This window comes from Oncorhynchus tshawytscha, linkage group LG11, assembly GCF_018296145.1.
Source record: "Oncorhynchus tshawytscha isolate Ot180627B linkage group LG11, Otsh_v2.0, whole genome shotgun sequence".
Lineage (NCBI taxonomy): Eukaryota > Metazoa > Chordata > Actinopteri > Salmoniformes > Salmonidae > Oncorhynchus > Oncorhynchus tshawytscha.
This window is the reverse complement of record NC_056439.1, coordinates 31,509,134-31,532,931: the sequence shown is the minus strand read 5'-3', so window position 1 is coordinate 31,532,931 and position 23,798 is coordinate 31,509,134. Positions and strand designations below refer to the sequence as shown.

Below are 23,798 nucleotides of genomic sequence, written 5' to 3'. Positions count from 1 at the left end.
TATCAGTGTCTTTCTCCAAAGCTCAATGGTGTTTACATTTTAAGCCTCTTTACATAAATGCATGTTCATGTGAATTTTCTCCTAAATCCTCCTAAGAGGATAATTGTAGCTAACATATCCTGCATTAGCCAACATAACCCCACCCAACACTATGATAAGAGCTGTAGGATGATCTACAGAAGGAGCTAGTTATCCCAACTATCCCAGCTTTACATACTAGCTATGCATTGCCAATAGTGTCACTATCATGTAATTAATCATTTATCAGAGTATATCACTAAGTATATAGTATTAAACCCATTTTATCCCATGAAAATCCATATTGGAAGAGGACCAGCACAGTCGTGTCCTGCCCAGGGCCAATCCGAGCAGCTGCCTCTCCTTGGGCAGGCCTATGTGCTGTGTGGTCCTCTCTCTAGATAATCTGCTTGGTGATCTATCTCTCTCATCATGAGGGCTGGATCAGTACTGTAGGTAGATCAGTGAGATATTGGGACTCCTTACACTGCTTAGAGACTCAGGGACAAAATTAAGATGATGATGTCCCCTGCCCTTGCTTGGCTGTTAATTAGAAAGAGCTGGGCCGGGACAATACCAGTATCAAATCAAATTTATTTATATAGCCTTTCGTACATCAGCTGATATCTCAAAGTGCTGTACAGAAACCCAGCCTAAAATCACAAACAGCAAGCAATGCAGGTGTAGAAGCACAGTGGCTATGAAAAACTCCCTAGAAAGGCCAAAACCTAGGAAGAAACCTAGAGAGAAACCAGGCTATGAGGGGTGGACAGTCCTCTTCTGGCTGTGCCGGGTGGAGATTATAACAGAACATGGCCAAGATGTTCAAATGTTCATAAATGACCAGCATGGTCAAATAATAATAATCACAGTAGTTGTCGAGGGTGCAGCAAGTCAGCACCTCAGGAGTAAATGTCAGTTGGCTTTTCATAGCTGATCATTAAGAGTATCTCTACCACTCCTGATGTCTCTAGAGAGTTGAAAACAGCAAGTCTGGGACAGGTAGTACGTCCGGTGAACAGGTCAGGATTCCATAGCCGCAGGCAGAACAGTTGAAACTGGAGCAGCAGCATGGCCAGGTGGACTGGGGACAGCAAAGAGTCATCAGGCCAGGTAGTCCTGAGGCATGGTCCTCCGAGAGAAAGAGAGAATTAGAGAGAGCATACTTAAATTCACACAGGACACCGGATAAGACAGGAGAAGTACTCCAGATATAACAAACTGACCCTAGCCCCCCGACACATAAACTACCTCAGCATAAATACTGGAGGCTGAGACAGGAGGGGTCAGGAGACACTGTGGCCACATCCGATGATACCCCCGGACAGGGCCAAACAGGAAGGATATAACCCCACCCACTTTGCCAAAGCACAGCCCCCACACCACTAGAGGGTTATCTTCAACCACCAACTTACCATCCTGAGATGGTAAGTATCGCAATACTCGTTAGTATCGTGACAAGTAAACAAAACATGAAGCAGATTTCACTTTAGGAAAACAGCCCTAAATCTCAGACACACATGTAGAATTGTCAAACGTTTTCCTGCCGACAGTACTTTGCACCCCTTAACAGTGTTGGCAGTCAATCTCTTTTGTGTTCACACAGCAAAGACCTTGGAAGTCGTCAGCCACTCAGCCTTGTTAAAATACTCCAAACCAGAACGTGTATGTAGCGTTGTTTAGTAATGCATATCCATGCGTATTGCTTATGGTCTAGATTCCAAGCTATGTGCGCAAATGTTGCAATTTTTAGAAAGCCCTTGTTGATACTAATCAGATGGTCACAGCTAGATAACTACCTAGCAAGATGATTATCCCATACTGCCAGTGCCAGCCAATAGCCAAATGTTTAGCTAGCTAACATTAGCATATCCCCTAGCTAGCACAACATAGCGAGCTAGCTAGGAACACTGCACTAATTTGGCAGCTAATACAGCCAGCTGTTTCATTGGAACTAGCTAATCCATTGTGATTTAATTATAATGTCAATACTAGCTAAAGTGGTTAGCTAGCTTGGAGGAAGTATTTAGGGTTGTGTGCGTTGCATATGTACAATTAGCTAGTTACCATCCCATAGCCTACATTGCATATGAAGTGTGACTGGCTCATCTGTGGATTTATGTAGAAAATGCCCTCTATTAAAAAAAAAAAATGGGTTGGCTCTCCCGTGCTCTCTGATTGGCTCAAAGTGAAGTTGTTGGCCACTGAGGAACATTGCGATTCTACAAATAGAAACGGCAGATTTGTCGCTATCGGGTCGGCACGCAGCAGGTACCGCTTTTGACTTAGCAAGAGAAGGAACGGCCTCCCACTGTGATAAGTACCGTCAGTCTATCGGCTGTGAGATTCTCAGTGTGTTTCATGCTTAATGTTAGAAGCATCCAGAGTCACATGTATTTATTTTCTAAGCTATAGGACACAATATTTGACATACAGCAGGTTTTTAAAAAGAGTTTGGTCTGCTTTGTGTTTTCATTTTTGCCATGGAAAAAACGTTGTGATACTGGTATCGTCCCGGCCCTTATAAAAGGATGTGAAGTGCAATATACACATAAGGATAGAGAAACTGGTCAGTTTGTATTCTCTCTGTAATGATACCCATTTATACTGTAGGTATAAGGATAGGGGCTCTAAGATAGAGGTCACCTAAAAGTCTCTGTATTGAGTTGCCTTCAGAGGGAGGAGATTTAAAGGCTACGGGTTGTGTCTCTATGGAGACTGTTATATTGGACCTGCTGTATTAAGTGGCACTGCATTAAAAGCAGTGGATTGTTGTTTGGCCAGGCCGTCTCACTCCTCCTGATCACCACAGAGGTTCACTGGGACAGAGGCCTCATAAACAATATGTATCTGTGGGCTTCTGTCTTAGAGCTCCACTCCAATGGGTGGGAGGTTACTGAGCCTTTATACCACTTCAGAGACTGGGACTGTGTGTGTGAGTTTGTGTTTGAGTGTGTGTCTGTGTCTGTGTCTGTGTCTGTGTCTGTGTGTGTGTGTGTGTGTGTGTGTGTGTGTGTGTGTGTGTGAACGCATCTGTGTGTGGGTGTCTGCGTTTATGTCTATATACACAGAGTATTTGAGAGTGTAACTACCAATTGGATATCATGAAATTGGGGAGAAAAAGGGGTCAACAACAACAACATAATAATAATTTTAAAAAATAATTATAATTATAATTTTAAAAAAGGGGTGTCAGAACTTCACTTGCATGATGAGGAAAAGCAACGATGACGTGACTTGTAATCACTAGTGAAAGGCTGAGTGATGTGAGTGATCGTCAGAGACTCTATGAGCCTCTAGCTGTCAGGAGGAGATTCTTTTTTCATGCTGGGCGTCTTATCGTATGTTTTCATACTGACTATCATAATATGGAAATAGCATGCTCTGAGCTCCTAGGATCGGCTCAGCTGTTGTTTTATTTTGTGGTTCCCTCTCTAAACCCCCACAACTCCCTTCCCACCCAACTGCGAGGGACACTCCAGGAAGTCTTTTAACAGGCAGAGGGAAAGGACAAACCTCCACTGGTTTCCTTCTCTAATTTGATGCAGTGCAAAACCCTTATTCAGGTTCTGTGGCCTTAAGCAGCCTTGGAGAAAGTTGGAGAAGAGTCTGGCTGAGTTGGTGTTCCAAAGGAATGCACATACTTTGATTTGTTGGAGTGTCTCCCACTAATCCCTCAAACTCCCTTTTTGTTACCTCTTCTGATTTGCCCCTGTTGTTTGACTTGGGTCCAAGGCCCAGGCAGGCACATCCACCAGCAACATAATCTGCTGTCTCTGGTTGCAGGCAGAGCAGCTCCAAACAAAACTGAGTTCCTAGGGGGAGGATGTGAATGTGGTTAGGGCAGGCAGGCAGGCAGGCAGGCAGGCAGGCAGGCAGGGAGGGAGGTAGAGCTAGGTTCACAAAGGGCAGCCTCCGGGAGGGACCACACCAATAGCCACTGTCTGACACACCTGGAAAATATTAACAACATCAAGGAAACCTCCCAATCACACTGATATGGAGATATGACGTAGTCTACCATGTTTTTTTCTGAATGGGACCATGTTAAGTCTCTCTCTTTATTTCCTCTACAGGATCCTGGCTACGCAGCCTTCCTATTCGACCAGCTCCAAGTGCCTGGGAGCCATGAGGGCTGCTGTCAGGTGTGTTCTACGCCTCTCCACCAGCTGAGGCAGGAGGCCCTGCAGACAGTAGGCGTCCCACATGCGGCCCTGACCCTGAGCCATGACATGCCTGCTCTGCCCTCCACCATCCTCTCTGGGCAACCTCATAAACTGACACTCTCCTCCTCCAATGCCCAAGTGAGGCAGCCTTCCAAAGCCCATGCCCAAGCCCACACCATTCTACCCCTGAGGGAGAGTTGGCACAGGGGGCAGGACTGTCCGCAGGGCTCCTCTGTCTCTGCTGGGCCCAAGACCAGTGTCCAGGTGACGGTGGGGGGAGGGCAGCTGACTGGGACCCTGGGATCGGTCACTATCCAGGCCCAGCAGTACCTTGAGGGCATGTGGAGCATCTCCAGAGTCAACAACTTCCTCCCTCAGCCCAGCCCAGTATGTATTCAGACCTTCAAAACTCATCATTATCACTATTGATACAGATACACTATGTCAAAGCACATCTAGGAATATTTTGTATAGACAGCTTGTTACTCTTGTCAATGTTGTTTTCAAAGTTATTTGTGAACCTTGGCTTGAGAACTTTGAGTGAACAAAGTCTGACAATGGAATGATTACATCTCAGACCTTTAGAGAAATGAGAAGAACCTCACTCAGACCCTGGGCCTCTGCAGAACTCTGCAGGAGAGGTGACCTCTCATTCCTCAGGAGTCATGGCTCCTGGGTAGTACTGGCTAATTGGGGAGACCAAGACTAATGTACTGAACCAATGACCACCTTACAATCTTGCTGTAAATCCTGTCTCAGGCATACTAAAGTATATTGCTCCATACAGACATATTCCTGTAAAGCGTCTGTGTGTAGCTGGTGAGATGAGTCAGGCGCAGGACAGCAGATATGAGTAATGAAAGCAATTTTACTCAAATATATCACAATACACGTCGTATAAATACAAGGCCACAAATACGGACCGCAATACAATAAACAATTACTCACAAACAAACATGGGGGAACAGAGGGTTAAATAATGAACAAGTAATTGGGGGATTGAAACCAGATGTGTAAGACAAAGACAAAACAAATGGAAAATGAAAAGTGGATCGGCGATGGCCAGAAGGCCGGTGACGTTGACCGCCGAACGCCGCCTGAACAAGGAGAGGGACAGACTTCAGCGGAAGTCATGACATTTCCCCATGTCTTGTAATATACTTTATTCCAGGGTTATCATTATGGGATGTTGTCCTTTTTATTGAAGAGTTTTCTTCCTGCAGCGAGAGAGAGAGGGACATCTGGACCAAGCCTCTAACCTGTCTCTTATACATTGCTGTGACATTCTACACTAGGGAGTCTGAGAGCACTGAGCAAAAAGCAGTCGTCAATTGCTAATATTTTCTACTTCTGTCATTTTTATGTTCTCAATCAGAAGCTGTTTGTGGCTCCTCCATTTTATTTCTGTTTTGGGTGCTTCTACTTAATATGGCATTGAAAATCGCTGTCTCGAAAATTGCACTCAATTACGGCATCCGTCAGTGTTATTCCTCATTCTGGACTCTGAAGATTACAAACAGGTTTTTCTCTTTAACTGTCAACAAGTGCTTTTAGTGGCAGTTTATGTGAGGCTTCCAGAATCATTTAACAGCATGTGTGCAATCTAGGGCAAATCAAAAGGCCTTGCATATAGGGAGAGAGACTGACTTGTGTCTAAAAGCAATTAGAGCCGATGGGAACTAGGATGAAGCTTTGCACAATTTTTTATTTATTTTAATTTTACCTTTATTTAACCAGGCAAGTCAGTTAAGAACAAATTCTTATTTTCAATGACGGCCTAGGAACAGTGGGTTAACTGCCTGTTCAGGGGCAGAACGACAGATTTGTACCTTGTCAGCTCGGGGGTTTGAACTTGCAACCTTCCGGTTACTAGTCCAACGCTCTAACCACTAGGCTACCCTGCCGCACGGCTGGGCCTCCTCAGACACATGTTCCTTCAGGATACCACGATACAAACAGCAGAAAGTCCATTTCTTTCATTAAAACAAGATCCCTCAGAATGACAAAAACCCGCACAGGCCATAGATGATATGGACCTGCGCTGTGCCCTAAAGGCAAGTGCTTTAATTCACAATTCCCCACTTGAATACTTTGTGGGACGAGTGTTGAGCTCTGTAGTGCAGACAAAGAAAGTCAGATAGGTGCCACCTGTTTGACAGCAATCTTACAGAGTGTCTTATTCCGAGGGCTTTACGGCTCAGACACACCAATAGCGTTTGCTGGCCGGGAGTACTTAGCACCCGTGAACGCAATTTGTGGACCTTGTGCTCACCGATTTTACAAATAAAATTGCGTGTTCGGCAGATGAACGCTAGATTCATTTTCGGTGTGATGTGTGCCAGCCTTAAGGCTCTATCTAGTCTACCAGCACACAGCCCATTATAGGACACCATGAAACTTTCACACAGTGAAAAGGCTCTGGCTTGGAATTAAATGTGTGTTCATTTACACTACAGTTAACAGCTGGGGCAATGGGCTCACTGAGAGACTGAGTCATATTTGGGTTAAATGGAGGAAACAACACATCCGTCCTCTGGAAGGTCTGCTAGAGAACTCCAGTCTCCCAAAAACCTGATGAAGCAAAATCAAAGCATCTGTTGTTGAATTCCCCCCTCAGTTGATAATTTACACCTATGAGTTCTAACCTCTGATGTCGGATTTAGTTAGATTAACAACTCCGTCATTCTAAGCCGTGCAGACAACAGTGTGAGTAGTGAATACTGAACTTAACAGTGGACACTATAAAATGACTAATTGATTGACACAAATCTGTGATTTGCCCTCTGCTCCACAATCAAATGCACGCTAATCTGCTAAAACCGAGTGCTCTTGACCCTGGGGGTTTAGAGTGTGTTGTTGGCCGCTAGTGGCCCTGTGTGACCTCTCACACGTCTGGTACCCACTGGGCGCCCAATGGACCATCTGGGCTGCTGTCTGCCACAGTACAGCTGGGACTGCATGGCCCCCGGCCACACACACAGAGAGAGAGAGAGAGAGAGAGAGAGAGAGAGAGAGAGAGAGAGAAGGATAGAGGAGGGAGAGAGTGAGTGAAGGATAGAGGAGGGAGAGAGAGAGTGAAGAATAGAGAACGGAGAGAATGAGTGAAGGATAGAGGAGGAATGAGAGAGTGAAGGATAGAGGAGAGAGAGAGTGAGTGAAGGATAGAGGACGGAGAGAGTGAGTGAAGGATAGAGGAGGGAGAGAGTGAGTGAAGGATAGAGGACGGAGAGAGTGAGTGAAGTATAGAGGGAAAGAGTGAGGATAGAAGGATAGAGGAGGGAGAGAGTGAGTGAAGGATAGAGGAGGGAGAGAGAGAATGAAGGATAGAGGAGGGAATGAGAGCGTGGAGGATAGAGGAGGGAGAGAGTGAGTAAAGGATAGAGGAGAGAGTGAAGGATAGAGGAGGGAGAGAGTGAGTGAAGCATAGAGGAGGGAGAGCGTGAGTAAAGGATAGAGGAGAGAGATAGAGAGAGTGAAGGATAGAGGAGGAATGAAAGAGTGAGGGATAGAGGAGTGAGAGAGAGAGAGTGAAGGATAGAGGAGGGAGAGAGTGAAGCATAGAGGAGGAATGAGAGAGTGAGGGATAGAGGAGAGAGAGAGAGAGTGAAGGATAGAGGAGGGAGAGAGAGAGTGAAGGATAGAGGAGGGAGAGAGTGAGTGAAGCATAGAGGAGAGAGAGAGTGAAGGATAGAGGAGAGAGAGAGCGTGAAGGATAGAGGAGGGAGAGAGTGAAGCATAGAGGAGGAATGAGAGGAGAGAGAGAGAGAGAGAGAGTGTGAAGCATAGAGGAGGGAGAGAGAGAGCGTGAAAGATAGAGGAGGGAGAGAGAGCGTGAAGGATAAAGGAGGGAGAGAGAGAGCATGAAGGATAGAGGAGGGAGAGAGTGAGTGAAGCATAGAGGAGGCACATTTCTATTTGAACTCTTTTCTGATGAGTCCATCCTATACTGTTCAGTCAAAAAACATTTTCTAGGGCAACATTTAAGGAGAATCAAGAAAGAAATTGATTTATTTTTGTGCATCCCAGTGATCCATCTACTGTATACACTCCTCCTCCACCATTTGTAGTTGTTGCTGAAGCCATTGGATCAGGACGGGCCCAGATTAGCAGGGTTTATTTCATCTCAGCAATAATGGCCTGTGGGACAGTGGGATCAGAGGTCACCGGGGATCCCTACTAATATGCTGCCTCTTCTTCTCCCCCTCATTGCTGGGAAACAGGAGCTATCAGCTGTGCGGGGTGCCAGGGGGTTGGGCGTTGAAGGGTGGTAGGTCCCCTCATTACTGACACTCAGTGTAAATGGCGCTGGACACATGGCACCACTCTCAGTGCCTAATTACCTGACCAGGGCCCTTAACCAGGGACAGCAGTGGCCTTACTGGCCTACCGCCTTGTAGAGGAGTGTACTTGAAGATCTTAAGTCCTGAGTCTCTCTCCTGACAGGCATTATGATGTGTTTTTCAAAATCATATGGGTGTCTGTGTGTGTTACAGTGAGCTGTTTATTCTGGTTACACCCCACGACATCCCTCCGCCACCCTCATACTCTACCCTCAATGGGCTCCTCAAACCTGCTGCCATTTCTATTCTCAAACCTGACACCAGAATTGGCTTAATCTATGACAGGGTTGTGGATGAGCTGTCCAGATAGGCATCCTGCCTAAGTGTGTGAGGTATTTCAGTCTTTCTGGATGATGTGACATGGGTACACCTCTCTGGTATGGGTTGAGTTCCTGTTCTGTCACGGACACCCGACCTGCTGTCGTGAGTCTTTCCACTCCGCCAGGTGCGTGTGAAGAATCTACGCTCGGCTCATTTCAGTTTGCACCTCGTCTCTCCATCACGCACTTCACAAATCATAACCCTGACATGTACACGTACAAGAGGCCCTCGCTGTCTCACAACCCACCAACCACAATGTTGGACTTTCAACACAGCCAAAATGCCTAAATAAGCATGTTCAATAATTAGACTTATTTCCATGGATATCCGGAACAACACAACACAGGTGTCTGGCATCTAAACAAAATAAGTCAATGTGATTATTAATAAGCAGAAGTGGCAAGCTGGTTATGGCTCTCTGAGGTACAGTCAATGAGCAATTCCCTTGGGATTCAAAACAACCACATTTGATTGTGGTGATCATGACAAGCTTATAGTGTCAGTGCTTGTGCTGAGATATAACCCTACTGCCGGAGGTGCCTGTGTTCCTGTGAATGTCTGAATGTATGCCCCTGCATACTGATGTATAGCACTCGCATGTCAGCTATGTCGTATGAATAGTTCAGCTGTCAGCCTCCGTTGATAGATGGCGCACGCCGGTAGAACACTTTATACAAATATTGTAAATGATGTTATTTTACTTACCAAACATGAATCTAGGGCAACCATTGAGTAAGTACATTTACAGAGGGACTGGATAGCGTTGACCATATATACACTGTGCAGCCTCATGCCATGTTTGACTCCAGGTTGCTGGTTACCCAGTGTGGAGGTGTCACCAGGATAAATGTAAATGAAAACTAGAGGCTTAATTCGACCATTTGTTTTGGGCTGACCCACAAAACTGGTTCTTGTCAAGTTTCATTGATCACTGTACAGTTGGATATACTCGTGGTTAGGGTGAGGATTAACCCTGTGTTGTCATGGTGCACCTGGTAGGAACAGGGATGTGTATTATGGGCTGCCTGGGTGATCAGTGGACCAACTCTCTGGCCCCCTTCCCCCAGACTAGCACTCCGAGAGCAGTCTGGGACCTGCCTCATCACCCCTAGTCATTACCACCCCTGGGGCCTGGGGCCTGGGGCCTGGGGCCAGGCTGAGGCAGCTTCCTTCTGCTCCTGACTCATACCCCAGCTGGCAGGCAGCGCTGCAGACAGGCTATGCTCTGTTACCCCTCTACATCTGCACCTTAAGCATACCTTCACAGAGCAGTAGTCATCATGGGCCTATCAGAGAAAAGGCTTGCGTCTACTATGGTATTCCACTGCTTATGGTTTGTGTGTAGATATGGAGATGTCTTTTGTTGTTGGATGGTAAATATTTATTTTCCTGTTTAAATCAAGCTGTGCGTTACAAAGCTGCTCACACATGCCAAATTAGCTGCTGATGTATGTATATGGCCAATGATTTAACAGCTAAACTGTAATTAGATGTTGGCTATCACTTAATTATCATTCACACCGTGCATCCTCCTTAGTGTTGCCAGAATTAAGCAGTCCAGTCCAGTCTAGTCCAGTCCAGTCTTGTCTAGTCCAGTCTAGGACAGTCCAGTGTAGTCCAGTCCAGTGTAGTCCAGTTCAGTGTAGTCCAGTCCAGTCTAGTCCAGTCCAGTCTAGGGCAGTCCAGTATAGTCCAGTCCAGTCTAGTCCAATCCAGTCTAGGACAGTCCAGTGTAGTCCAGTCCAGTCCAATCTAGTCCAGTCCAGTCTAGGACAGTCCAGCCTAGTCCAGTCCAGTCTAGTCCAGTCTAGGACAGTCCAGTCTAGTACAGTCCAGTCTAGTCCAGTCTAGAACAGTCCAGTCTAGTACAGTCGAGTCTAGGACAGTCCAGTCTAGGACAGTCCAGTCTAGTACAGTCCAGTCTAGTCCAGTCCAGTCTAGTCCAGTCTAGTCCAGTCTAGGACAGTCCAGTCCAGCGCCCTTGCCATCCTGTGGGGAGTTAGTTGTTGCTGAGGTGAATAACTGACACCCGTTTACTGGGATTGCCAGAGCAGCTGCCTGCCCATCTGTGGCGGAGGAGAGGAGAGAGGGAGTAAATGGGCTGGAAGAGAGGTGTTGGGGTCCAGCAGTGGTGGTTAACTCTTGAGGCCCACTCATTGCTAACTCTCTGTGTCTCTCTCTGTCGGTCTCTCTGTCTGTCTCTCTCGGTCTGTCTCTTTGCAGGCACAGGGTCTGATGGGGGACGTAGAGAGGGATGTTCCTGTCCCTGCTTCGGAGGCCCCTGTCCACAGCTCCAACTGTAGTCTGACCCCCAGCCGACAGAGGAGCTCCGTCCAGCTGGGACAGTGTGAAGTCACCCCCCCTGCCCCTGGCCACACCTCCACAACCACCTCCACTCAGAGTGCATCCGCTGCAGCCTCCTTCTTCATCAGGTAACCCCACAGTACACAAAACCCGCCTTTCACTCAAATCACACCTGAAGAGAGTCTGACACAGGGCTGAGAGTGATGATGATTATGGTCTGTTGTGCTGTATCATGTTGGCTTTAAGGCGTGTTTGGTTGGTTGCCTCTGTAAGGCGTGCTTCTGTGGAAGGGATCTGTGTGGTGACTTGTCTTCACACAATGAGGTCATGGTTCATTATTGCGCTAGAGTCTAGCGTGATGTGGTCCTATTCCATGAAGATGTTGTCCTTGCCATGGTTGAGTTATGGCATGATTTTAGGCTGTGCTGGAACAGTGTGTGGAATATGTAGTGAGTGTACATTTATCAAGGCACCAGTGCCTATGAATGGATAATGTCTCACAAAAGGGCTTAGGTTCAAGCAGTTTGTTCTTCTTTGATGTACAGCTGTGTTTTCTTTGTTTGGCTCTATGTAAAGTCAGTCAGTTTTGCCTCTCGTGCAGTTTAGCTTGTATTCAGTCTTGCTATTGTCTAAATTCCCAATGAGGTGTCTACTGCTCCGTGTATGTAGTCAGCTTCAGCAGACACTCAGTGCTCCATTTGGCTGTGGCAACACTAATGCTTTGGGTGATATGTATGCCTCCACTGGGAGTACAGACAGCTCTCCAATGGCTTCTCTAATGCAGAAGGATGTCATTGGTAGATTCTCAGGCAAGTTGGTCAGTGTGTACATTCACCGTCCCTGTACAGCCTCAACTCCCCAAGGAGCTGTGTGCCCTAATGAAAGTTAGCCTGAGGGAAACTGGGGGAAGCTGGTAAGGATGATGCATAGGGCTGTTAGCGTGTTGCACCCTGGGAGGCAGAGGACACAGGCGAGAGGGACATTGTGAAGTGTGACAGTATGGCTCAGCTTTCTCTCCAAATGCTCCAAATGAGCTCCTCTTGTCAACTTTAGTGGGGTCAGAGTATAGGACTGGGACTGTGGGGCCTCTCCTTTGGCAGGGAGGATATTCCAAATGCTCTTCTAAATGTGTCACTTCCTGTACATGTCACTTCCTGTGAGCGAGGCGGTGGGTCAAGCGTGAACAACGGCGAGCTGTGACCTAGGTATGGACAGGGTTAATTTCAGAAGGTGATTTATTATTTCTACTGTTTTCTTTGGACAAGGGCTCAAAAAGCGAAGGCTGAACAGCCATGTTGTGTGTGTCTCTCAGAGGGAAACAGAGGGAAAAGAAGGGAGAGGGACTTGTTTTCCCCCTCATTTGCGTCCTGGTGGGATAGGAGGGGAGGTGGTGTAAGCGTCGAAGGGTTCCTCCTTTCATTTCATCCCAGAGATACTTCCCTGCCAAGAATGTGCGTTGTTTTGCTTGGCGAGGAGACGTATGGTGATAACAGGGCTCAGTCAGCTTTAAACAGCATCACATTCCACAGGTACAGATACAGATACAGGAAAGGACGGTGGACGGCTAGGTGGTGGGGATGCACTGGGCTGGACTGGAAGAACACCCACTTCCTCAGTTACTGCAACTGTTGCCTCCACAAGCACCTCCACTGCTTCCATTATTAGAATGTAATCATCATCATCATCATCATCTTCATCTTTACTCTAACAATGTAAAAATCTGAAGACCAAATGAGCCTAATCACGTTTTGAGGCTGATTGAAAACTAATTTGTAATTAATATTCCTTTTTGTGGCTTCCAAAGATAAAATGAGTTAAATCCATGTGAATGTGCTCAGAGAGCAGGATATTTGAGCTGAATAACCAGTGTCTGCTTCCCTCTGGAGTGTAGCTCCACAGACATTCAGGAAAGCTGTTCAACTCACAGATTACATTTTTGTTAGAATGCAATTATGGAGATTCTGAGAAGAAAGAGAAGAACGAGAGAGAGGGAAAGAGAAAGAAAGAAAATATTGGTTCCTCTCAGTGATTGCCTCTGGTGCAGATAAATAAATAAAAATCAAGCATTTGAAATTATTTTAAACTTGTCTGTTCCATTGAAAAAACATTTTATTATAAATGTTAATTTGATAACTAAACTCCAACTACCATTACTCTTCTTGTCAACCGCTGGGAAAATGTTCCCACAGAGCATTATCTCATGTGGCTCCCCTACTCTCTGCCCAGGTAAAATGGTTTAGGTTGAGTCCCCTCTCCATAATGGGAAAGGTAAAGGGGGATACCTAGTCAGTTGTACTGAATGCCTTCAACTGAAATGTGTCTTCCACATTTAACCCAACCCCTCTGAATGTCTCTAGTCATTATGTAGACAGGAAATGTGCCTCAGTATGAATTGAACAATTGAAGCTGAACTATTGCTACCGTTTCATTACTAGTTGCTGATTCCTCATCAAACCTCTCCTAAGCTTTCAATTTTTCCTTTTTTGTTCATAAATCAGTTATTTTCTACAGACACATGAAGAATGGGTCTTATAGCGCCAGTAAAAATAAAATGTTCACATTACCGTAGAGGTAATGTTCAATGAAATGAATGCTTTGGTCAAAGCTAATAAAGATGTGTCACATACAGTTAGGGCTGGGGGATTTGGCCAAAATATTATATCATTTAAAAGAAAAATAATTGGACGGTATGACTGTATTTTTAGTTTTTGAATAACAAAAGTTCTACATTTGTTTTATGAGTAATGAGTGGTCCTAGGGTGGCAACACATACATTCTAGGTGATATCAATGAATCTGTAACGATGTGCACTGAGAGTCGGGAAGCAAGGTCAGAGAGGGTGTGTTTTAATAAATAACCGCAAAACAAGAAACACGAACAACACACAGACTTGACACCGGAACAGAAACAATAACGCCTGGGGAAGGAACCAAAGGGAGTGACATATATAAGGAAGGTAATCAGGGAGGTGATGGAGTCCAGGTGAGTCTGATGATGCGCAGGTGTGCGTAATGATGGTGACAGGTGTGCGCCATAACTAGCAGCCTGGTGACCTAGAGGCCGGAGGTTGTTTTTTTGTTGAGCTTCAGCTCAAACGTTATAAGAGTTATCCAATGTGTTGGATAAGTAAACTTTTATTTTTTCCCTCACTTTGATGGAGTAGTAGTGTGTCTCAGCTGGACCCTGAGGGAGTGCCCTCTGGGAAGACTGATTGCCTCTGCCTTGCTCCGAGCCGCCACCCCCCAATCCCCAATGTTGTAGCTGAGCACACACATTTGGCTGGAATCATTTCATGGCCAGATAGCATTTCAAGTTAATTTATGGAATAGGAGTTTATATGCAGTTTCACGCCCGGTTTGAGGTGGATGTCTGCTTTACCTTTTCTAATTTGTTGATTGTTTTATACTGTTCAATTCAACTTCAACCAAAACATGTTTCAGCACTTTTATCAGTTCTACATTTCCTGCACTCAGTTGCAGTGGTGGAAAAAGTACCCAATTGTCATACTTGAGTAAAATGAAAGATAATAGAAAATGACGAAAGTGAAAGTGATTCACCCAGTAAAATACTACTTGAGAAAAAGTCTAAACATATTTTGTTTTAAATATACTTAAGTATCAAAAGTAAATGTAATTGATAAAATGTACTTAAGTATCAAAAGTAAAAGTATAAATCATTTCAAATTCCTTATATTAAGCAAACCAGATGGCACCATTTTCTTGTTTTATTTAAGGATAGCCAGGGGCACACCAACACTTAGACATCATTTACAAATGAAGCATGTGTGTTTAGTCAGTCCTCCAGATCAGAGGCAGTAGATGACCAGGATGTTCTCTGGATAAGTGTGTGAATTGGACCATTTTCCTGTCCTGCTAAGCATTTAAAATGTAATGAGTGCTTTTAGGTGTCAGGGAAAATGTATGGAGTAAAAAGTACAGAATTTTCTTTAGGAAAGTTGTAAGAAATAAAAATAGTGAAGTAAAGTACAGATACCAAAAAAACCGACTTAAGTAATACTTGAAAGTATTTTTACTTAAGTACTTTACACCACTGCTCAACTGAGATAAATACAGTACATGCATTTGTTAGCTAGCTATTGGCATTAGCGGCTAACAATTAGCGTCTCACAAGATTTAGGGAAACTTGCTAAGAAAAGACAAACTAGCTGTTTGCTGACGTAAGAAACAAACTAATAGTGTCATTGTAGAACGCTAGTAGATTTATATTAAGAAGCAAAGTGAAAACAGCATTGTCACAACATTGTTGCATGTGCTGCATTGACCATGCAGACTGAACGCAAGTGTCTCATTGAGGAACAACCAATGCGCTCCTTTAGTGTCAGGGGGCGTGGCTAACTATGTGGAAAGTAGCACAGAGAGAGAGTGGAGAGAGATGACTTAAGTAGCGAAGTAAACTATACAAATTGACATCCCGGTATAGAAGGTAAAGTAAAAACCCAAACCAGTACCTACATCAATACCGGTATATCATAAAATATGGTATACCGCCCAGCCCTACATACAGTACCTTCGGAAAGTATTCAGACCCCTTGACTTTTTCCACATTTTGTTAGGTTACAGCCTTATTCTAAAATGTATTAAATTGTTTTTTCCCCTCATCAATCTACCCACAATGCCCATAATGACAAAGCAAAAACTGGTTATTTGAATTTTTTGCTAATTTATTCAAAAAGGAATAAAAAAAGGAAATATCACATTTACATAATTATTCAGACCCTTTACTCAGGACTTTGTTGAAGTACCTTTGGTAGAGATTACAGCCTTGAGTCTTCTTGTGTATGACGCTACAAGCTGGGAAAACATGTATTTGGAGAGTTTCCCATTCTTCTCTGCAGATCCTCTCAAGCTCTGTCAGGTTGGATGGGGAGTATTGCTGCACAGCTATTTTCAGGCCTCTCCAAAGATGTTCGATCGGGTTTAAGTCCGGGCTCTGGCTGGGCCACTCAAGTACATTCAGAGACTTGTCCCGAAGCCACACCTGCTTTGTCTTGACTGTGTGCTTATGGTTGTTGTCATGTTGGAAGGTGAACCTTCGCCCCAGTCCGAGGTCCTGGGCGCTCTGAAGCAGGTTTTCATCAACGATCTCCCTGTACTTTGCTCCGTTCATCTTAGCCTCGATCCTGACTAGTCTCCCAGTCCCTGCTACTGAAAAACTTCCCCACAGCATGATGCTGTTACCACCATGCTTCACCGTTTTCACCATCAGGTTTTCACCAGATGTGACGCTTGGCATTCAGGCTAAAGAGTTCAGTATTGGTTTCATCAGACCAGAGAATCTTTTTCTCGTCTGAGAGTGTTTAGGTGCATTTTTGGCAAACTCCAATTTGACTGTTGTGCCCTTTACTGAGAAGGGGCTTCCATCTGGCCACTCTACAATAAAGGCCTGATTGGTGGAGTGTTGCAAATTTGGTTGTCCTTCTGGAAGATTCTTCCATATGCACAGAGGAATTCTAGAGCTCTGTCAGAGTGAGCATCGGGTTCTTGGTCACCTCCCTGGCCAAGGCCCTTCCCCCGATTGCTCAGTTTGGCTGGGAGACCAGCTCTAATAAGTGTCTTGGTGGTTCCAAACTTCTTCCATTTCAATGCTGCAGACATTCTTTGGTACCCTTCCCCAGATTTATTCCTCGACACAATCCTGTCTCGGAGCTCTATGGACAATTCCTTCGACATCATGGCTTTTGCTCTGACATGCACTGTCAACTGTGGGGCCTTATATAGACAGGTGTGTGCCTTTCCAAATCATGTCCAATCAATTGAATTTACCACAAGTGGACTCCAATCATGTTGTAGAAACATCTCAAGGACGATCAATGGAAACAGGATGCAACTGAGCTCAATTTCGAGTCTCATAGCAAAGGGTCTGAATACTTATTTAAATAAGCTATTTCTAAAAACCTGTTTTTGCTTTGTCATTATGGGGTATTGTGTGTAGATTGCTGAGGATTTTTGTTTATTTAATCAATTTTAGAATAAGGCTGTAACGCAACCAAATGTGGAAAAAATCAAGGGGTCTGAATACATTCCGAAGGCACGGTAGTTTAGTGTTACACTTTTACAAATCACCATTCAACCCTTCTTCTTGCCCTATCAACCAGAGTGTACTGAAAGAAAGATTGATCCGGATCAATAATGAGATGGCCAATAAAATAGCCTGAAGACAGTAGATGTTAAAGGTCAGGGTCTGTCCTAGCAGTGGTCTCTGTGTGTGTGTGTGTGCGTGCGTGTGTGTGTGTGTGTGTGCGCACGTGCCAGTGTTTCTATCTCAGTATAGAGAGTGAGGGCAGTAGGGAGTGCTCATTCAGCTCACTAGCGTGCTGAACACTGATTGCTTTGTGACGGAGCATGTGATTAGTCCATTGACACAGCGTTCAGTAATGAGAGCAGGCACCGCTCACAGCAGGGGCCCTGGCAGCTCAGCTAAATGACGTGTCTCCGCTGCCGCACTGACCGCCCTGCTCATCCCTCTGTTCCATTAATACCTGCTGATTGGGAATGAGGTGTGTTTCTATCCCTAAGGACCCATGCAGGGAGGGAGAAAAAGAGACAGAGAGGAGGAATGGAAGAGAGAGGGCGAGGGAAAGCAACTGGAATACTAACCACAGAGCAGTTCTCCTCAATGCTCTGAACTACATTTGCTGTTCTGAGTAACAGAGAGCAAACCGTAAAGCTAAGAGGAGTGTTTGCTGCAGAGGCGGTTTGCAGAGCGGCCAGAGGAACAGGGATAACAGCTGTTAGGAATGTGGCCCTGGAGGAGTGTCAGCACAGGAGGAAGTGTCTTTACGGCCCCGTGCGGCCCTGCAGCTGCTGCTGCCTAGGTGAGTGTGTGTGTGTACTGCTGTAATCACTGTGATTGTGGGTTGGGGAAGGCAAGGCATTATCCTGTAATTACAGTCGAACAATCCAGCCTCTCCCCAGACAAGACCTGCCTGGTCTTTGTGTCAGAAATTTAAAGTGCTGCTTCATTACTGAGGCTGTGGAAAGTAACCATAGAAACAACTGTTTTGCCTCCTTATGACTAACAATGAAAGCTGGTCAATGAACATGCAGAAATATGTAGATGTACTCAGAACACATGATTCCCTGTGATCCATGGTGAATGTATTGGTTTGACTTACAAATGGGTCATGTTTGGCAATTGGGATCTCCAGCCCTGATGCACTAATCAAACTATGAGAAGATCTCCATACAAATACCTTAATCAAATTTTGTTGCAACAACTTCCTCTTAAAAGCTGTGGGCCCGAACTACAATTCATTGAAGTATAATCAAGTGATTGTTGCTGTAGAGAAGTTTCTAGAAGTTGTTCTTATGCTGTGTGTGTGTGTGTGTGTGTGTGTGTGTGTGTGTGTGTGTGTGTGTGTGTGTGTGTGTGTGTGTGTGTGTGTGTGTGTGAGTGTGTGTGTGTGTGTGTGTGTGTGTGTGTGTGTGTGTGTGTGTGTGTGTGTGTGCGCGTGTGTGTGTTTGTGTGCTAATGTCCTTGTGTTCTTCCTGTGTGAGGTTGTTGGTGGGGGTTGGGTTGGGGTTGTTGTAGTGGTGGGGGTAAGTGTTGGGGGCAGGGCCGTGGGGGTGAAGTGTAACATGGGCCACTCACACCCACACTCCACTTTGACTACAGAGGACACAGGAGAGAGAGGGAGATACTGTTAAGGCGAATGCAGAAGGGAAATGCAGTGTGTTTGTCCGGCTGTGTTGTGAGTGACAGTGGAGATCTGTGTCAGGGATAAATTGTCAGACAGATTAATGCTGAGTGGAGTTGCAGAGTGGCTTTACTCTGCTCTGGGCTGGACCTGCTGGCTAGGGGATTTAGAGACTGAGTGGACGAAGGCAGGGGAGTGGAGTTCTGAGCCTCACACACTCTCACACACACACACACACAGTCAGCATGCTCGGGGTGATGCTCCAGACCGCCAGCTTCAGGAGGAGGAGGTCAGGACCTGTGGAGGGGAGCACCGGACACACCACCACCATGGGAATCAAGTAAGTCACACACATACCAACTCAGGGCTGGAGGAGATCTTAGTTTAGATGGGCGATGCAGCTGCAGTGTTTGGGTATTTGCGCTCCTCATGTTAGTGCTGCAGTCCGTGTGTAGTGTTGATGTTGTGGTGGAGTTGTTCTGTGTGATCCCTGAATCCATGGTAAAAGGGTAATGGTTTGGTTGCTGAGCTTCACAGAGATGGATGTTTCAACAGATGGGAGAAAGTGAGCAGAATGCTTAGTCAGGAGAGAACGCTGTTGAAATGCAAGTTAAGCCTCAGCTTTATTATGAAGAGAGTAAGCGGAGTGGAGCTGCATAGTTACTGCTAGCTTCTGTGTTGAGCATTGCCTGACTGGCAGGGATTCGTTTAGCCAAACCTTTAGTTGTATTGTTGTTGTTTTTCCTTGTTTTTTTTAACATAGAATCTGTTGATTCTTAGCTGTTGAACACGTCTAAGGCCCTAAATAGATCAATAGAAGCTCTGGAGAGTTGGTAGATGATGGTTGGTAGAGGATGCTTTTGGTCTCTTTGTTTACTGTCGGATAAAATACCAGCTGGTATTTTCCTGTTGTAATCAGGCTATCAGCCTGCTGGGGCTAATGTCTGGCAGTGGAGAGCAGAGCTGAGCAGCCGTAGCAGCAGCAGCAGCAGCTGAGCCTGGGGAAGGGACTCTAGCCCTATAGCCTCCGGATAAGGCCAGGTGTGAAAAGCTATCAGGGCCCTGTCTAGCGTCATCAGTGGGGAGGTGTTGATGGAGATCCAGCCTAGACCCACCGCCTTTGGGATTTGCAGCAGGCCAGCAGGTAGGTCCCTTCCTCTCCTGAGAGGCCTACTACTACCACCCAGTCTAGCACCAACCAGATGGATCACCCACATCCCTTCTACCCCAATATCACACCTTCCACCCCTTCCTCAAGCCCCTGTCTATTGCCCACACCTCTACCCACCTCTCAGATTCAACCCCAGTCCCCTTCTGTTATAATGTCAGATGATAGATCCCCTCATTTGCTAATTCATATTTTAGGTTTTATTTAGTATTGGCAGCTTTAAATAGTTTTGGTTCTTGTTTTCTTGGAGGAAATTTGAGGGAGCTAGGTCATCTTCAAACAACCCGAGTGTATCCCAAATACAGACTCCCTCTCAAGCCAGTCGTACTTTCTCTGGCTGTCCTGGGCAGTACAGTCTGCTGCACAGTGCAGATAGCGCCACCTCATCAGACCATCACTGAGGAGCTCTACCACCCGTTACCACTGCTGTGGTATAGACTGGCTCTGCCTTCCCTTGGCGCGACTCTGCTGTGCCCCCTGGGTGTCTGTGTGAAGGCCGGTGTTGTGACGGCCATGGTGGAGGAGGTTGTGGCTGTCACCCTGCATGGTAAACACATCAAGAGAGAGGACTGGTGTAGGGGTGAACAGAGGGAGCGCGAGGGCTGTGCTCTGGGTCCACTGTGAGTTGGCTGTTTGAAGGGAGAGAGACCCCCGAGGAGGGCGCTGACTACCACCATGTCTACTTCCCCTAAACTCCTGAGTCAGTAAGTCTGGTTGGCCTGGCCCACTCACATAGGGGGACTGACAGACAAAGGCTGAAACGCTGACTCAAGGCAGAGCTATGGCTAACACTGGGTCATAGAGAGCCCTGTATGACAGTGGAGGCAGTGGACAGGCTGTGACAGATCCCTTTCACACAGGGGGAAACGAGGGAATGTTAGAATGGAGACCCACTACCCACTACATCCTGTGTGCCTGCCACTTGACATAAGAGTGTCTTTGTCTCTTCGTGTGCTGTTGGTGGTGATCTGAAAGGCCAGGTTGTGTTTGACGGTGTGTGGGCAGGAGACAGACTGTGGCCTCAGCATTTAGGCAGTACATGACCAGGCCTGCTAGGCTGTTCCTCTACCCACGGCCAGCCAGGACTTCACCGTTCATTCACACAGACGATGAGGCCACTAATGGAGGGACATGGGAATCCTGCTGGGCTGCAGGGATCTGGGAATTAGTTTTCAGTGTAAATCTCTATGGCATCCCTCAGTTAGAGGTATCATGTGAATCTATTATAATTGTTCTGGAGACAAGAGAGAAAAGCTGGAATAAGAATACAAGTTAATTGACCAGTAGCTGCCTGCATGGAATATGCGTTGAAGAATGTTATGACCTATTGTCTCCCTGTGATCCCTGATCCCATGAGCTCACTCTGGCTTTACTTCCTCAGTCTGCAGAAACAAGATGGCTTCCGGTGGGCTGCTGTGTTTCTGTGTCCTCCAGACCCCTGCTCCACACTGTCAGCCCTGTCTGTCCCAGGTCCCAGCCTTGCACTACATATGAATAATTAATAGCTGCTTAGGCCTAATCTGTGTGAGTTGATTTCCCCAAACTGTAGTTCTCTATATATCAGACCAAAGCGATTCTTATTCACACAAGGATAGAGAGCCATTTGGGGGATAGAGAACAAGAGAGCTATTGTCAGGCCAGACAGTTAAGCTTTTACCTCATCATCACTAACAGAGTGAATTGCTCTACCACTGCTCCACCAACACCTCTCTACTGTCCTCCTGCTTCTCTAGCTGGCTCGGGGGCTTGGGGCCTGGCTGACTTTACAAACAGCTGTAAAGAGAATTATACTTCTCTGCAGAGAGGAAACCAAGTAAAGTGAAGGTGGACAGGGATTGTATTGACTGTGATTGTCTACCTCCACTATGGGAATGCACTTACGTACATCTCTTGCTGTTCTTTCAGCTTGCCTTGGCTGGTCGCTACTGTTGTTCTGCTACAGGGTCCTCTTTGTGTTGCGTAACACTGGTCATGGTTGGAGTTTTGAATCAGAGATGGGACAGTGTCTCTTATTCTTGGTAAAGGATCTAAAATTGGATCAACATAAAAACAGTTGTGGGAACACGGGTTATCTTGTATTTCTGTTTACAGCCTGCCTGCCACTGGCTCCATGCAGACTGTCTAGGTGTAGTGGGTTATATAGCGTGTAATCAGTTCATGACCCAGCACGTGAGAATCTGCTTCAGAGCTGACTATGTGACTTTGAGTGTGTGTAGGTGTGTATGAGGATGTGTGTGTCAGTAGGCGACATTGTGAGTGTGATTTAGGTGTGTGTGTGTGTGTGGGGGGGGTGAGTGTGTAAACCTTTTATTAATCTGAATAATACTGAAGTCACTGACCCCTGGCTCTTTTTTTTTACAAATGTCTACATCTCTAGCCTCATGTGTTGGTTTGGTACAGCTCTGTAGTCCTTCTCTACCTCTCCTTAGCCTCTCAAAATAGCTTGGTTCAGAACCTAGGAATTCCTCTACCCTTGTGGAATCCCAAATCCATTTCACTGGACTTGGATCCCTCATGTTTTCCAAGGGGTACATATTGACTAGGATATAGATGGCAGATTTAGGAAGAATTTCATCTGCCATCTACAGTATATCAATGTTTGAATCCCTCCCCTCGATTTGCTGACTAATCTCTCCCAAATGTTCCCAGCGGCCCGCGGGGCTCGACCAGGACTGGTCGTTGTGATAGTCTCGACGTGGAGGAGAGCGAATAAATAATTGCTTGGTGTCTTACCCTGACCGGCCCTGATTAATGATGTAGAGAAGTGGAGCAAGAGAACTCTCTCTCTCCGATATGTTGATTAATAAGGAGATGAGCAAGTGTCTTCAATAGAAAAGGCATCCAACATAAATATTAGATGTCTTGCTCTCTCATGATCTCATCAGATATGTTTTCTCCATTGGTCAGTGGAATTGATTATTGGAGACATAGTGAAATGTCAATCAGCCAATGACAGCTTGACGTTATTGTCTTCTTGGTATTGAATGAATGTTTCACATGATCTGTGAGTGAATACAGAAAGTTTTCTTTACAGTAGTTTTGCTCTGAGTAAAAATGTGCTCTTAATGCTTACAGCGAAGATGTGGGTGAGTGAGATTCAGCTCAGGAAGTGTTGGGAACCTGTGAAGACCTGTGAAGATGACATAACAGTGTGGTGGAGTACCAGGGAACAGCGTCGGCGAAGCAGTGGGAAATATTCTGCAGGAGATGAAAGTAGCTCTTAATCTCTGTCAGTAGTAGCAGGGCTGGGGATGCTACAGCCCAGAGAGAAGGAGAGAATATCTTCATTATCATCTGTCACATGCTGCATCAAATCAGGGGGGAAACACTATGTTCTCCAAACTCAGCAGCTTACATCAAATCAGGGGGGAAACACTATGTTCTCCAAACTCAGCAGCTTACATCAAATCAGGGGGGAAACACTATGTTCTCCAAACTCAGCAGCTTACATCAAATCAGCATGGTGACTGTATTTTCTCCCTTTCCTCCCAAGCTTCTCTCCTTTCCTGGTGTGACTTTAGTAAATACGCTATTGTCAATCTGTAGAAGAGAGATTGTCCTACTGTATGAAGACCTGTTGACTCCACTGTAAAGATGTTCAGCTCTCTCCTCCAAGGCCCTGAATTGGTCCCTCTATCTCATTGACTGACAAATAAAGGCTGCTGTGCTAAAGCCCTCTGCTTGGACTGCCTCACCAGGGCTTAAGCAGATGCTCGGAGAGGCCACATTAGCACAACATGTTTGCAGAGGCCATTAAGGAGGCAATTTAGGAAACAATAAAACAAACTGCAAATGGAATTATATTGTACCTTCCTCCGATCCCT

The 23,798-nt window shown here is 45.8% G+C and overlaps 1 protein-coding gene across 2 annotated transcripts in view; it reads left to right on the top strand.

Annotated features, from left to right (window-relative positions):
- Window positions 1–23,798, top strand: part of LOC112261744 (kinesin-like protein KIF26A) — a 124,373-nt gene that overhangs the window by 65,435 nt on the left and 35,140 nt on the right. For both annotated transcript variants that reach the window (XM_024437340.2, XM_024437339.2), the window contains exons 3-4: window positions 4,095–4,571; window positions 11,069–11,277. In XM_024437340.2, the coding sequence (XP_024293108.1) occupies window positions 4,095–4,571; window positions 11,069–11,277 (686 nt within the window). The remainder of the gene's footprint in view (window positions 1–4,094; window positions 4,572–11,068; window positions 11,278–23,798) is intronic.